Genomic DNA, 14,216 nt, shown 5'->3' on the forward strand with positions numbered 1-14,216 from the left:
GCAACCTCAACAGATCCTCTCAGCCAAGTCCCGTCAGTGCTTGGGCAGGAGACATCCAGGAAAGCTGCCCAGGAAACAGCTGCTGATTAGTAGCTCTGAGTTAGCACTGACCCCAACAGGCAGTGTGCTACTAGAGTTACTGTCTTTCAGGAGAGAGGTAAAACTGGCCCCCAACCACCTGTAGTTAGGAAACACCTGACCAGGGTTCAGGAATATTGGCTCTGATGTCCTGGCTAATTATTTTCTGTCCACCTGTACTCTTGGAGCTCCAAGTGGAGGCTGTATTCTTTGCTTTCCTGTCCTCAGTACGTAGCACCCCTGTGAGCTGTTACTGGCTCCCTCCCTGGAATGGGGCTTTGTTTCATCAATGGGTGAAGTGCTCCCTGTGTGTCTGTAATTTATGTTCTGCAGTCTGGGCACATTGGCATCTTCGCCTGGAAGGTGCTTGAGAACTGTTCCGGCCCTGAGCAGAGGTGGCGAGTCTTGCCAAGCTATCCAGTACTTTCTTCATGTGTATCAGAGTCTCTGGGCTCCTGAAGTTCAAAACTGTCCCTGGTTTAGGACCCAAGCCAAGTTTGCACAGAGTTGTGCGGAAGTGGAAGGCCTGTGTGTTAACTCAATGCCCCCACCATGCCACCCCTTTTACCACACACCCGTTGCAGCCCACTTCTTCCTGAACGGCAGGGTGACCAGCTCAGCTTCACTTTCCTCTTGTCACCAGTGTGTCCGATGCACGTGGGTGTCCAGAAGTCCCTGCTCCTGCCGCGAAGGTGTCAAACACCAACTCTGTGCTGACGGCATCTCCCCACTGTCAAGCAAGTTCACGCAGCAGGACAGCTGTGCCCTCTGAATCCGGGTCCGGTGCACTCTCACGTCTGGGCTCATTTCCACAAGTGTTCGGACAGTGTCTATTCTGCAGGCCTCTTCTCTCCCTGTGGGAAATCTCACGCTGTCAGACCAAACCCACTGCCACCTTTATTGTTAGGGATGAAGGAAAATGAGCTCTACAGCCTGCTCCCAGTCCCTCGGACACGTCAGTCCTGTCGCAGAGCTGTCCAAGTTTGCCAGCGTTGGCAGTCCCCGCTCCAGAGCATTGCAGCGGGTCATTGTAGGTCAGGGCTGAAATGCAGCGGCAGGGCTGTGTGGGCTGGAGCCATGCATCCTCTGGCTCTCTCCGGTGCTTGTAGTTCTCTGGTTTCAAATGCACTTAAATCCCTCCGTGCTAAATAAATAAATAAATAGCGTCACCCACACCCTGGGTCTGGATCAAAGCACTTGCCAAAAGAAGAGCAGTTTCCACTCTCTGATCTGGAGTGGGGATGAGTTGCTGTGTCCCTGCTGGAGCTTGTCAGATAGCTCCATAGTCTACAAGTGGGGCTATGGAGCAACAGGAACCACCCCATCCCCTGCCATGGGGGCCAAAGGTTGGTGGAATCTCAGGCCTTTCTTTGGTTCTCACCACATTAGTACTAGAGCACCTCCCCAAAATTAATGGATTTATTGACTTCCTCCTGGGAGGCAAGGAAATATTATCCAGATGGCAAAACTGAGGCACAGAAAGGGGAAGTGACTTCCACAGATTTCCTGCATGACCCTGGGTAAAAGATGGGAACTGACCTGAGAACTCCCAATTCTCATAACTACAAGATTATCCTTCCTCTCCGAGGCTTGTTTGGTACTTCTGCCTGCTTGGGAAGTGGTAGGACTGAGACTCGAACCCAGCTTTCCTGTGTGCCAGTGCAGAACATGAGTGTTAGATCCTGATCACTCCACACTCTAAGTTAAGGCAAGGAAAAGACAACAATCAGAGATCTGGGGCAACTGCCTGCCTCCCTTCTACCCATGCAGAGGCAGCCATTAGGGGAGGCCGAGGTGGAGAAGGACGTGGAAATATAATAGGTGTGCAGAATGTCTTTGCTGTTCTGCTTGGTACTTTGTTAATCACATCAGCAACTATCAGCATAAAATGACTATCTGATTCTTGTTGAGGTCATTGTCCTATGTGCCCTTGGGGGGGGTCTATTGATTATTCAATTTTAATAATGCTGTGTGGCTGCAAGCTACCTAACTGGGCAATCCACCAAGCCTGGCATCCAGAGGTTTCTCTAGTGTTGTTAACTCCCTGAATTGTAATAGAGAGGAGAATTATTAACACTTTGTCAGCCGGGGACTGGGCAATCGGTACAATGCTGAACACCTCCACCCCAATGCAGGAGCTCCAGAATCAGCCAGGAAGCTGGCCTGGTTTTTGAATTACTCAGATGCAGGGAGTTGGCTGGCTGGTAGGCAGGCATGGTGGCTAAAGCACTTGCATTTCCTTGCAGGGGAAAAGGTTTGTGTTGAGATTGAGGACATCCGAGTTTGGGGGGGTCTTGTCTCTGTACCATCATTGGGTATGAATCCACATCACAATACCCATCCCACTGTTATGCACAGGTTAGCAGCCTCCACTCAGGAGATTGTTCCAATGTGAAGAATGAGCTTCTTACCTCTGTGGGAAATGGTCTTGTCGGACCAGAACTGAGGTCAGCTATAGACCAGCCTAAGGAAGCTTATATGGGCCTAGGGTGCAAGGGACAATATTGTTTCTTTGCATTCCTCCTCCGATCCATCTGTATCCACCTCTGGTCTCATGCGTAGACTGTAAGCTCTTTGGGGCAGGGCCAGTCTTTCTATTCTGTCTGCACGGTGCCTGGCACAGTGGGCTCCTAGGCGCTGTGGTAATACAAATAATAAGAGACAGAGGATTATCAGCAGTGGGACCCCAGCAGTGGAATACTTTCCCAGAGGAGACTAGATGGAGCCTGTCCCTGATCATGTTCAGGGCTAAGTGCAGGAGCTGCCTCTCTTCCAGAGGCAATGGCATCTTCCTAGGACTGACCCTCACTTAGGGACCTGGGACAGGAAAGTAGAGGGCAGGGCGAGAAACAAGCACAAGAAACAAATCATGCCAGGAACAAAGGAGGCTATGAGAATATTGCTATTAAGGCAAACTCAGCACTGATAAATTGCGGCGAGGTGATTATATAAACGCCAACCAGACCCCGGTCTTCAGTGGGCAGGATCAAACCGGGGACCTCTGGAGCTTAGTGCATGAGCCTCTCCAGCATGACTTAAAAGCTAACTGGCTGTTAGCTCAGGGTGTACAGCAGACTCATTTTATCTCTCTCTCTCTCTCTGTGATCTCTGTGCCACTAGATGGGACAGAACACCACACCCAAGAGGTGTGTGGGTTACATTTCGATACCACAATATCTACACAATGTGTTACGGCTTCCTAGCTGCATGTGCCCAGGATGGGGCAAAGGGAAGGCTGGTTCAGTCAGGCTGCATACGGGCAGACATGTGTCTGGCTCATATAAGAACGACCATACTGGGTCACACCAAAGGTCCAGCTAGCCCAGTATCCTGTCTTCCCACAGTGGCCGGTGCCAGATTCTTCAGAGGGAATGAACAGATCAGACCAGTTTATCAAGTGATCCATCCCCTGTCATCCAGTCCCAGCTTCTGGCAATCAGATGTTTTAGGACACCCTGAACATGGGGTTGCGTCCCTGACCATCTTGGCCAATAGCCATTGATGAATCTAACTTCCCTGAACTTATCTAGTTCTTTTTTGAACCCAGTTATACTTTTGGCCTCCCCATGTCATCGTTTCAGCCATGGGATGGCCTTACTCATTCTCCTGGTGTTTCTGGGAAGGTGCCGACACAAGTACTGGGTGCAAAGCTTGGCAAAGTCAAAGTCCTAGCCCAGCCATTGCCAGGCAAGTGATCAGAGAGGGTTGTTCTTGCCTGTAGTGTTTGCTGTGAAATCTAGGGAGCGATTCCAGAAACAGCTGTTGGCGGTGGCTTTTTGTCAATTAAGGTAGCGCTGGTGAAGATGTCAACCCAGGGTGCTTACTCTTCAAACAGAAGGGGCAGCAGCCGTGTAGGCTTGTCTGTGTAGCTGTCTGGGGAGCCCAGCTTCTAGTGGGGACAGGGCAGTGCTCAGACTCAGTCATGCCTTAGCCTCTTGGCTAGCGCTGCCTACAATGGTGTCCTTCAATACCCAAAATGAATGGTGTCTTCTGTGTTAGCAATATTGGTCTCCACAGGCCGCTACTGAGTCTGCGATTGCACCCAGGGCTTAGGGATAAAGGACTCGACCCTGGGGCTGCCTAGCCCTGCATAAACAGTCATTTTAAGGGCAGAGCTAATAGACCTGACTAGAATAGAAGGGGGCAGGGTGGTACAACACTAATTCCAGCTGCAGCCCTCTTGGCAGGACTTGCTTGATCCATCACTGTCAGCAGCCTGTCGTCTGGGCCCATCAGTGCTGTGGCTCCCAGCCCTTCCTGGCTCCATCTCTGTTCGTATTTTTCTGTTGCCGTTTGCGTCACTCCTCTGGAATGTTTTGTTAACAACCTCCAGTAGGTACCTGAGAGCCGGCAGTGCAGTCCCTCCATGCGGAGGGGTGCTCAGCCGGGGAGAATCTTCCTACGCACAAACCCCACGACGTAGCTAAGCCGGGAGAGAGAGAGAAACGGGGATCAGCCCAGCACGCAGAGCCTGGGCAGGGAACCCTGCCTCCCTCCTCCTGTCCCTCCTGCACTGGGTGTGTGGCTCTCCCCACATCGGCATCCTGTGCCGAGGCAGTGAGGCCGCCTCTGTAGCGGTTCCTGGCCACGGGCCACTGACTAGTCTGCCGTGGAAGTGATGGAAGCTCGTTGCTTATGGACGCTGACGCGAGATGTGGGAAACCACTAGGAAGCGGACCATATGACACAACCCTGTGCTGAGTCCTGGGGAAGGGACTAGATGTATTTGGTGGTTTGCCCTCTGTCATTCCAAGAGCCAGGATTCAGCAATCTCTGTTCTGTTCTCTACAGGTTTTTATGCCACGCTCATTTCTCCCCTCCCTCCCCCCCAAATCAGTCCTAGTCACCTGGCTGGAGACGGGCAGAGCTGAAAGCACCAGCACTCTCTGTATCCGGCCCCGAGACACATCACCGCAGTACAAGGCCCTTCCTTGTATGGTAGCACCGGGGAGTGAATGTGCAGAGGGCTCTGCGAAGCTATCTAGGGTGACACAGTAAGCTTGGAATGATGTCCAGCTCCAGGCCCCTGGACAAGTGAGGTGTAAAATATTTCCTTGCTCCTTTTAGGTGGGAATGCGAAATGCAGAGCTGGCCAGCGGGGAGGAGAGCTATGCATGGCTCTTTCCATCCCCTTTTCCTGGAAAGGCCAGCAGCAGCCTCTTCCTGAGAGAGAGAAGATGCCGGGTTCAGAGAAGCTTTAAACTACTCCAGCTTTCTCCCCCGCCCTTTATTAGCACCCTCAGTGTAGATGTCAAGCTAGATAAAATGTCCCATTAGCCATCTGTGCACTGAGCAGTGAATCAAGAACACTGACACAGTCAGACCTGTCCCTTACCTGGCTCACCCCCAGGCCTCATGCTCCAGCCCTGCTACCTTAGATCCGCTCCCTACTCCCTTCTTGTTTGGCTCAGATCTGTGACCCAAACTAACGGAGGTGATCCTGGCCACAAGCTCAGCAGCACATATCCAAAGGGCGGAAACTTCCTTCAGGGGAGAATGGGGATTTTCTGGGATGTAAATAGGAGTAAGGGGATCTGGCCAGCCAAAGAGAAACTAGCAGTGGGATGGATCAGGCTGTGGGATCATCCTCCAGGTGAAGGGGTGGGCATGGCATCACTCCGGTCATTTCAAACTGGAGAAGGCAAAACCTTTGGAAGTAGACCATCGGGAACAATCCTTGCCTGGTAGCTAGAAGAGCTAATGAGTCTCTTCATCTCTGTCGTCTGAGTCTTACCTCGCTAGAACCTATTTTAATGTTCTTGCTGATTCACATGGGATTTGCTGTTGTTTTCATACTTATATGGATGTGTTTTTTAGGAGGGATGCAGCCCACGTGCAGGATGATGGGGAGATTCCTGGACCCTCCAGCGCAGAGCAGGGTGTAAAGTTTCGGAATGACACAGACACCCCAGCATGCAGCAGACTTCAGAAGCTCCCATCTTTCATCTCTCTCCAGTCACCTACCTCTCCGAGAGGGGTGACACACACCGCAGACAGAGACAAGACAGGGGAGGATACAGGTACAAGGCTGTTGTTCTGTGTTGCATTCTCACAAGCTCTGGGGCTCCCTGACGTGCATCAGCCAAAGCCGAGAGAGAGCCATGTCCCAGTTGGCACTTCTCTAGCTGCCCCTGCCCTGGCGCAGTGTGCCCCCAGGATGAGGGACGGCCCGGCTGGGTGGATTCACAAAGGGGAGAACTGGAGTAGAATTGGGGTGGTGCAGTCACGCATCCCTTGTTGCTTCAACTCTGTCAGTGCCCCTTAACCCTGGCTTCGGCTCCTCCTGCTTGTCCTCTCCTGGGACACACGCAGCTCTGCCAGTGCGCTGCACTCCTGACCTGCAGCAGCCCCCAGGCTGTTTGAAACCCCCCAGGCCTTAGGGAGAAGCGACTATCAGTGTGCTAGTGTTTTGATGGGACCAAGAGTCCACTGGGCACCATCAAATAAATTTCACTTGAAGCCTGAGCCGGGGTTAGAACCCGTGTCCAGAGACGAAAGGCACCTGTACGCATTCCCCCACCACACTCCCTCAAACGGCATGCACTGAGCTTACCGCTGCATCTGCAGCATGACTGCTTTCTTAGGCCCCTCCCTCCCAAAATCTAGTCCCGTGTGTTACCTTGAATGACGTCTCCAAACTGCAGTCCCAGCTCTGTGGTCACACCATAATAAGCTCCAGTCAAGCACCCTTCTGTTTTAACTCATCAGCTTCCAGTGTGTGTGAGGGGGAGAGACCAGGGTATATTCTCTCCAGAATTAGGATAGAGATCGGGTAGTTCAGAAAGTTACTTAGCCCTTTGCTGTCCTTTACAAATCTCCCAGCATTTACTACTGGGGCCAATGCCTGCTTTGTTAAGAGAAACAGCCCCTCGTTCAGTGTGCAAGCAAGCAGTAAAATAGGAGGTGAACAAACGGAGTCTCTTCTGGAGTTCCTGGGCCTGTGTGAAATGACCAGGGTCTCAGTCCAGTTCCATGTGGAACACCGTGCATAGCACTAAGACGAGCACCACTTCTTGTTCCCCTTGCCTCCCCCCTTCTCGGGCAAGGACTGACTGGATCCTGGGGACTACCCATCAGGAGCTGAGGGGCCCTTTCAGAGGTGAGGGCAGGGCAGTGTGCTATGCTGCTGCCCCAGGCTGTCCCTCACCTTTAGATAAACCCAAGACTCCAGTCTCCAGGGCCGTCAATCGTGCATCTTTCAGCAGTGTGACATTGACTAAGAAACTTGAGAATAAAAACGGTGGTGGGTGGGGCTTTCAGCAGCAATTGATTCAAATGCCAAAATCAACTTGCTGACTAACACGAGGCAGCCCCGAGGCAGAGAGGAATGAGAGTTAAGGGTCACCCAGCTGCTGATATGGGAGCAATGTTGGCTGGCTCCTCAGTGAATCTTGTCCATGTCTCCTCTGCTAGAAGCCCGGCCATTATGGCATCGAGATTCAAGGTTGGGAGTGGGGTTACAGTATTTTCCCCTGCCCTCCTCCCGTTTCCTGGAAAAGGGAGGAACACACACAGTTCTCTTGGAATGATTTCTACTTAGTCTGAACCTCTTCACTGAAAGGTTCTTTATTTAGACGCAGCCACAGCAGGGGTGCTGGAACAGTTTTTATAGTGAGGGTGCTGAAAGCCATTGACCAAACGGTAAACCCTGGATATCAGGGTCGGCAACCTTTGGCATGCAGCCCATCACGGTAATCTGCTGGTGGACCGCAAGACGTTCTGTTTGCATTGACCTCTGCAGGCACGGCCCCCGCAGCTCCCAGTGGCCGAGGCTCGCCACTGGGAGCTGGGGGAAGCGGCGCAGGCCGTGGGCATGTGTTGGGAGCTGCAGGGGGCCGTGCCTGCGGACAGTCAACAGAAACAAAACATCTCGCGGCCCACCAGTGGATTGCCGTGATGGGCCGTGTGCCAAAGATTGCTGACCCCTGCAGTATATAATGGAAACCATTTCAAGCAAGGGGGTGCATGACCGCCACTAGTTTCAGCACCTGTTTCCACAGCTGGTCTGTCGTGCTGTGTGATCAGGTGTGCGGTAGGTGAAGCGAGGTGGAGAGACGCAAAAGGGAACCAGACTTTCCTCGAAGTGAAAGATGATGGTGATCATCCTAGGTTGAAATTGAGGGATGAGATCTCCATTAAATGCACCATCTGGGTGGGATCACTCCATTCGGAATGCATTCAGCCCATTCCCCTGGCTGGGATGCGATGTCTTGGAGACAGCAAAGCAGCCAGCTCTCCTGTGACTGGCAAAAGCTTCCCAAGTGAGGCAGGAGATTTTGCCTTTATATGTATATTTTTTTAATTCTCATTTTGTCTCCAGTAAGTCATTTGGGGATTTGGAGCGATTCCTTACTCCTACTTAGTGCCCAGCTCCTCCGGAGAGCTGAACCGAGTTTGCTGGTTTTGGTGTGCAACACACGCTGCAGTACTTCAGAAGAAGAGGGGTGACTGGGGAGGGCACAGGGGGCCAAAGATTCAAATGTCCATTTAGGACCCTAAAATTAGAACTGTCAAAACTTTGTTTTTAACTGAAAACTTTTTTCGTTGAAAAATGCCGTTCTGTCAAAATCAAAGTGTTTTGCGAAGACAGGCTGATTTCAGTGAAATGTTTGGGGGTTTTTCCAAGAAAAAAAAATCAAGTAAAAATATTTTTTCATTTTGAACTAAAATCGAAAACTGAATCAAAACACATTTTTGTTTTAATTTTGAAAATTTTCATCAAAAATTAAAAATGTCCACAAGAAAAAATGGAGATAAACTTTCTGTTTAAAATTGAATTCTTTTGACCATCTCTACCCAAAATGGGGAATGGCCTGCCTAATTATGGCACTACCTGTCAGCACCCAGGTTTGAAAACAGCCCCCAGGGATGACACTGTGCTAACTCCAGGGCTACTGACATTGTCTCCAAGAAGGTCCCTCGGTTTTCTAGCACTCTTTGAAGGTCCCTAGCGTGTGCTGTGTGTGTCAGATAATGAGAAGGGAGCAGAGCTGCAAAAGTGTTTCCACTGGGCAGCAAGAGGGAGAAGAGGGGGCCCAGAATGCAGCATAAGCCAGGAGGCACCTTTTAACCTACTTATATTGCAAGTTCTTTGAGGTAGGGATTGTTTCTTCGTTGTGTGTGTTTGTACAGCACCTAGCACAATGGGGCTCTGGGTGCTCATGCAATGCCAATACCAATTTAGCCTGCCTGGAATTACTTGGCCACTGTGTCAGGGTGCTGAGGGTCCCCTTTGGCATGCCGTCTGGGTGGGTGGGTGGGATAGACCTAACTCAGATGTCCTTTAATCTAGGAGGAAGCCGTGGTGTAAATTGTGATCTGCCACGTTGGCTGCTTATGTGTCTCATTCCTGCACGTTTTTCTGTAGTATCTGATCTAGGAAATGAAACCAACATTTTACAAAGCGGGTGCTTAAAGTTAGGTATCCAAGTCTGTGTACAGCGGTATCCTGATGTTCAGAGGCACTGAGCCCCACAGTCTCCCATTAAGTCGGTGGGAGTTGGGTGGTGCTCTAAAGCTTTGAAAATGAGGCCAGTAGGTTATAGCAAACTGGCCACATGCCCCAGTTAGATCCCAGAGCGGGGACAGCCTGAGAAGTCCCAGCAACACGCAGCGAACCCACCCAGTTCACTAAAACACCCACAAAGGAACTGAGTATTGAGCTGCCTCCTGAGGATGCTGGAGAACTCCACCCATTGGCTGCTGATGGAGAAAGCCCTCTGGAGGTCACCCACTCATACCCACCTAAAACTCGGCACAGCCGGAAGGATTTATGGAGCCAGTCATGCCAAATGCAGTGGCTGGACTGGATGGCCCAAGGCTTGGGTCTGTACGAAGAGAAGGGAGACAGGGAAACAAGCCATGCCAGGAGCACAAATCCATTTCTTTAACTTTTCTGCTCTGCTCCGTGTCATGTTTCTGCAGTGCCTTCTGTGTCTCGTGACTAATGGCAGTGAGATCACCCTGGATCTGTGTGGGCAGAGGGACTGCAATGAGAGCCAGCTCATGAAAGGTCACGTGAGCCCCCTTCCAGCCTCCCATGCTGGAGAGAAACGTCTCTTCTGCTTAATGGAACTTTGGAGCTATGATCAGCCTGGCAGTAAAGTGTAAAACCCACTTCAAGGCTGGGAAGTTTCAAGGCATCTTGATGTCTGGGGGAAAAGAATTCCTGGGATTAGTAACATATTCCTTAGGTCACTGGTGAGCATGTGTGTTCGGAAGAATGGCTGCTTGGCTGCATGCTATTGAAATGCTAAGCAATGGGCGCGCAGGGCAGCCGTTGCCCTTTCAGCAAGGATCATTGCTGCTATAAAGGCTTCTCTACGCAACATGGAGAGGAGTGCTTGGCTTCCCTTTTGAATCACAGTGATTTCTTCCCCCTCCTTCCTCCTCTTGGCCCCGTTTCAACTCCTTTTGATCTCAATGGCAGGGCGGCTGCTGTCTGCTATGGGAAGTGCTCTTGAACCAGTGAGTTAATCTGGCTTTTTTATCTCTGCCGTGAAGATGGAGCAATTAATCTGCAGAAAGAAAGCTGTTGAAATGCCATGAATTGCACTTGTCAGCCTGAAGTAACTCAGCCTCTAGTGGGTCAAGGGAATGGGTGTCAGATGGAGGGTAAAGATGCAGTAGCGGAAAGGGCATCTGGGAGGGGAAAGAAGCATTTTTTTCTAACTCCTGGTTTTGGTCATCGTAGGAGGAGAGCACACAGAGAAAAAGTAGCTGATGCTCTGGCTTGGCTTCTCGAGCGGAAGCACCATCCCATGGAATAAAGAGCTCACGCATGCTCTTGACATGGGTTATCTGGCCCCTTCCTCCTCTTTCCCTGTCTTCCCCCAACATTAGCGAAAGTGTTGGCTGTGACGGGCCGCACCGTGCCTTATGCATCATTTCCCGCTTGCCTTCTCTGGAGACGAGGGAACAGCTTTCATAGCGCTGTCTGCCCCAGAGCCCCTGGAAATCGGCATCGCCCGCGTCAGGAGATGTGGTTGTGCTTGAGAGCCAGCCGGGAGTTGCCAGAGCTGGAGGAGACAGGATGCGAGGGTAGAAGATCCAAGTGCAATAGGATGTAACTGGTAGCCCACTCTCCACATTCCTTTCCCTCTGAGGCAGACACCCGCCCCTCCTCCAGTTTCAGTGGGGCAGTCCCTTGCTGGAAGTGAGGCACACAGGCTGGTGGGGCGGCTGGAGACTCCTTGGAGAAAGCGTGAGTGTTGGGGCTACAGGGAATTGCAGATATATAGAAACCATTTTGACGGGGAGTGTGTTCTCGTGCCGGAGATGGAGTGATCGCCATGCCGTTGATCCATAAAGCACAGAGGCCTTGCTTGGCACGTGGGCTGGGGGAGGAGGGGTGGGACAGTCCTCTGGTTGTGATTGTCATCAAGGGACTGGGCGGGAGACTCCCCTCCATATTTGCTGCCCTATCCCTGCACTCCCAGAGCATACATCCTGCAGTGAGAACTGCATTTCAAAGGTGATCTATGCATAGAGGGGCCCTTCAGCCAGTTACAATGGACAAAGTTTGCTGACAGAAGAGATGCAACTTTTATCATTGCTTCTGTTCATTCACAGTGAGTGTATCCTCAGCAACCACTCAAGACCAGAAACTCCCATGTTTAATGGTGGATGGTTGTCTTGTCAAGGGGGAGCAGAATTGTGCTCTGTCCACACTTAGGAAACCCACCTCAGCTTGTCCGCGAAGATAAGAGGTTGCCCAGTAGGGTGTGTTGCCATGTACGTCTGATTATTAGATAAGTGGTGAACTGCATTTGTCATGCCACTTTGGCCACCTTCTCTTCTTTTTACTCACTAATCCATCTCCCTGAGCCTTGTTCTAACATCCCTACAGCCTTGGGGAACTGCAGGCAGTCATCTGACACCAACAACCCCCCAGTTCAACTGCTCTGGGAGGCAGGAATGGCAGTAGTTACTGATTAAAGGTCCAATATCTCTCAGCCCTGAAGGTCTAATCATGGGAACTTCACACTGCTGAAGAGGGGAGCTATAAACTGGCCATCAACAAGTTTAGGCTCAAAATTAGGCAAAGGTTTCCAACCATCTGAGGAGTGAAGTTCTGGAACTGTCTTCCAAGGGGAGCAGTGGGGGACAAAATAACTGGCTTCAAGATTGAGCTTGATAAATGTCTGGAGGGGATGGTATGATGGGACTGCCTACAATGGCATGTAGCCAATCTGCGACTGCCAGTAGCAAAAATCCCCAACTGCTGGAGCTGGGACACTAGATGGGCAGAGCTCTGAGTTACTACAGAGAATTCTTTCCTAGGTATCTGCCTGGTAGGTTGTGCCCACAAGCTCAGGCTCTAACTGATATTTGGGGTTAGGAAGGAATTTTCCCCTGGGTTAGATTGGCAGAGACCCTGGGGGTTTTTTTTTTGTCGTCTTCTGCTGCATGGGGTACGGGTCACTTGCAGGTTTAAACTAGTGTAAGTGGTGGAGTCTCTGTCACTTGAAATCTTTAAACCAGGATTTGAGGATGTCAGTAACTCAGCCCGAGGTTCTGGGCCTATCACAGGAGTGGGTGGATGAGGTTCTGTGGCCTGGGGTGTGCCAGAGGTCAGGCTAGATAATCATGATGGTCCCTTCTGGCCTTACAGCCTATGAGTCTGAGATTCTCAGCTGTCCAGTGGGATACTCAGCTCTTGCTTATAGCCCTCGAAGGTCCCCAGATATAAAGCCAGGACATTTTTGTGTACAGAAAATTATTTCAGGCCATTTTTAAAGGAGCTTTAACCTTGTTAATTTATATCTTCTTGGTGACTTACTGGTAGATGGATCTAAGAAATTTTGTGTGTGTGTATCTATATCTGTATTTTAAAAATGCTGCGCTACCCTGAAATGGAGGGAGGGTTTTCATAATAGGCGGCCTGTGTGACACACACGGGGTGAGGAGAGTCAGAGAGACTTGATTGGTCTGAATCCGGGATGACTGCTCGTTTGTAATGCAACCGTCTCAAACATGGACTAATAAGATCTTTATCACACCACATAATTATAAAAAGAAAAGGAGGACTTGTGGCACCTTAGAAACGAACACATTTATTTCAACATAAGCTCAATGCATCCGGTGAAGTGAGCTGTAGCTCACGAAAGCTTATGTCAAATAAATGCGTTCGTCTCTAAGGTGCCACAAGTCCTCCTTTTCTTTTTGCAAATACAGACTGACGCGGCTGCTGCTCTGAAACACCTAATCATAGGTTCTCTATTAAATGTGTTTGCATCTGTCTGTGTGTGCGCATCTATGAAACATCGTTTGGTGCACGCTCTTTAAAAACCCTTCCAGCTGGAAAGATCGGAATGGAATTCCCCATTTTAAAGATTTTGAAGCTGCCACAGGGAACGTTTCTGAAATCAGCTGAATTTTTCAGACTTGGAGAATTCTTAAGCACATCCTCTGCGTGTGGAAGATCTGTCGGTCTACGCAGCGTACAAGAAAATAAAAGTATGTGTGTCTGCAGAAGCGAGTGGAATCGGGAACAAGTCTATCCCCACTCTACGGTCAGCCCAGGAGGACTCTGCTGTGAGTGTGCAGTTAACTTGCCCAGCAGCTGTTGAACACCCAGATGAAAGTAGTGTGTGTGTATTGGGTGTTCTGAGAGAGAGGACTGAAGGCTCATGTGCCTTCAGTCGTGTGGTTTATGACTTGAGCCCCAATCAATTTAATAGGAATGTGCATGCTCCAGGGTGGACAATATTATGCTTGTACTAAAAATCACAACTGTAAGAAAAACGTTGTCGCATTTCTTTTCAGTGCAGGGCCTTAGGCCATCAAATTGCAGGCTCTCTTCTCCTCTGCTCTCTCTCAGTTTTGCAGTTTAGGCTGATAATGGCCCTTTGCACTTCTATACAGGCCTCCAATCAAGAATTTTGAAGTGCTTTACAAACTTCCATTCATGCACATGCTCCCCTCCTCTGAGGCAAGTCAGCTTTGCTGTCCCCATCCCGCTAGCTGGGAAGCCTAGGCACAGAGAATTGAAGTGATTTGCCCGTGGTCACACACGGAGCCAGCTGCAGAGACCGGAATAGAACCCACAAGGTCTTGGCTCCCAGTCAGCTGTTCTAATCCCTGGTCGCATTGCCTCCTTTGCAAGCCTTCCCAGGGAAAGGGTGGAAGCTCCATCT

At 50.5% G+C, this 14,216-nt stretch overlaps 1 protein-coding gene across 3 annotated transcripts in view; it reads left to right on the top strand.

Moving 5' to 3' along the window:
• Window positions 1–14,216, top strand: part of ZC3H3 (zinc finger CCCH-type containing 3) — a 356,038-nt gene that overhangs the window by 305,156 nt on the left and 36,666 nt on the right. For all 3 annotated transcript variants that reach the window (XR_013345065.1, XR_013345066.1, XM_077809716.1), the window contains exon 11: window positions 5,896–6,098. Coding sequence is in view for 1 of the 3 variants with exons in the window: in XM_077809716.1 (XP_077665842.1) it covers window positions 5,896–6,098 (203 nt within the window). In the remaining 2 variants the exon portion in view is untranslated. The remainder of the gene's footprint in view (window positions 1–5,895; window positions 6,099–14,216) is intronic.

Source organism: Eretmochelys imbricata, chromosome 2 (genome assembly GCF_965152235.1).
Source record: "Eretmochelys imbricata isolate rEreImb1 chromosome 2, rEreImb1.hap1, whole genome shotgun sequence".
Taxonomy (NCBI): domain Eukaryota; kingdom Metazoa; phylum Chordata; order Testudines; family Cheloniidae; genus Eretmochelys; species Eretmochelys imbricata.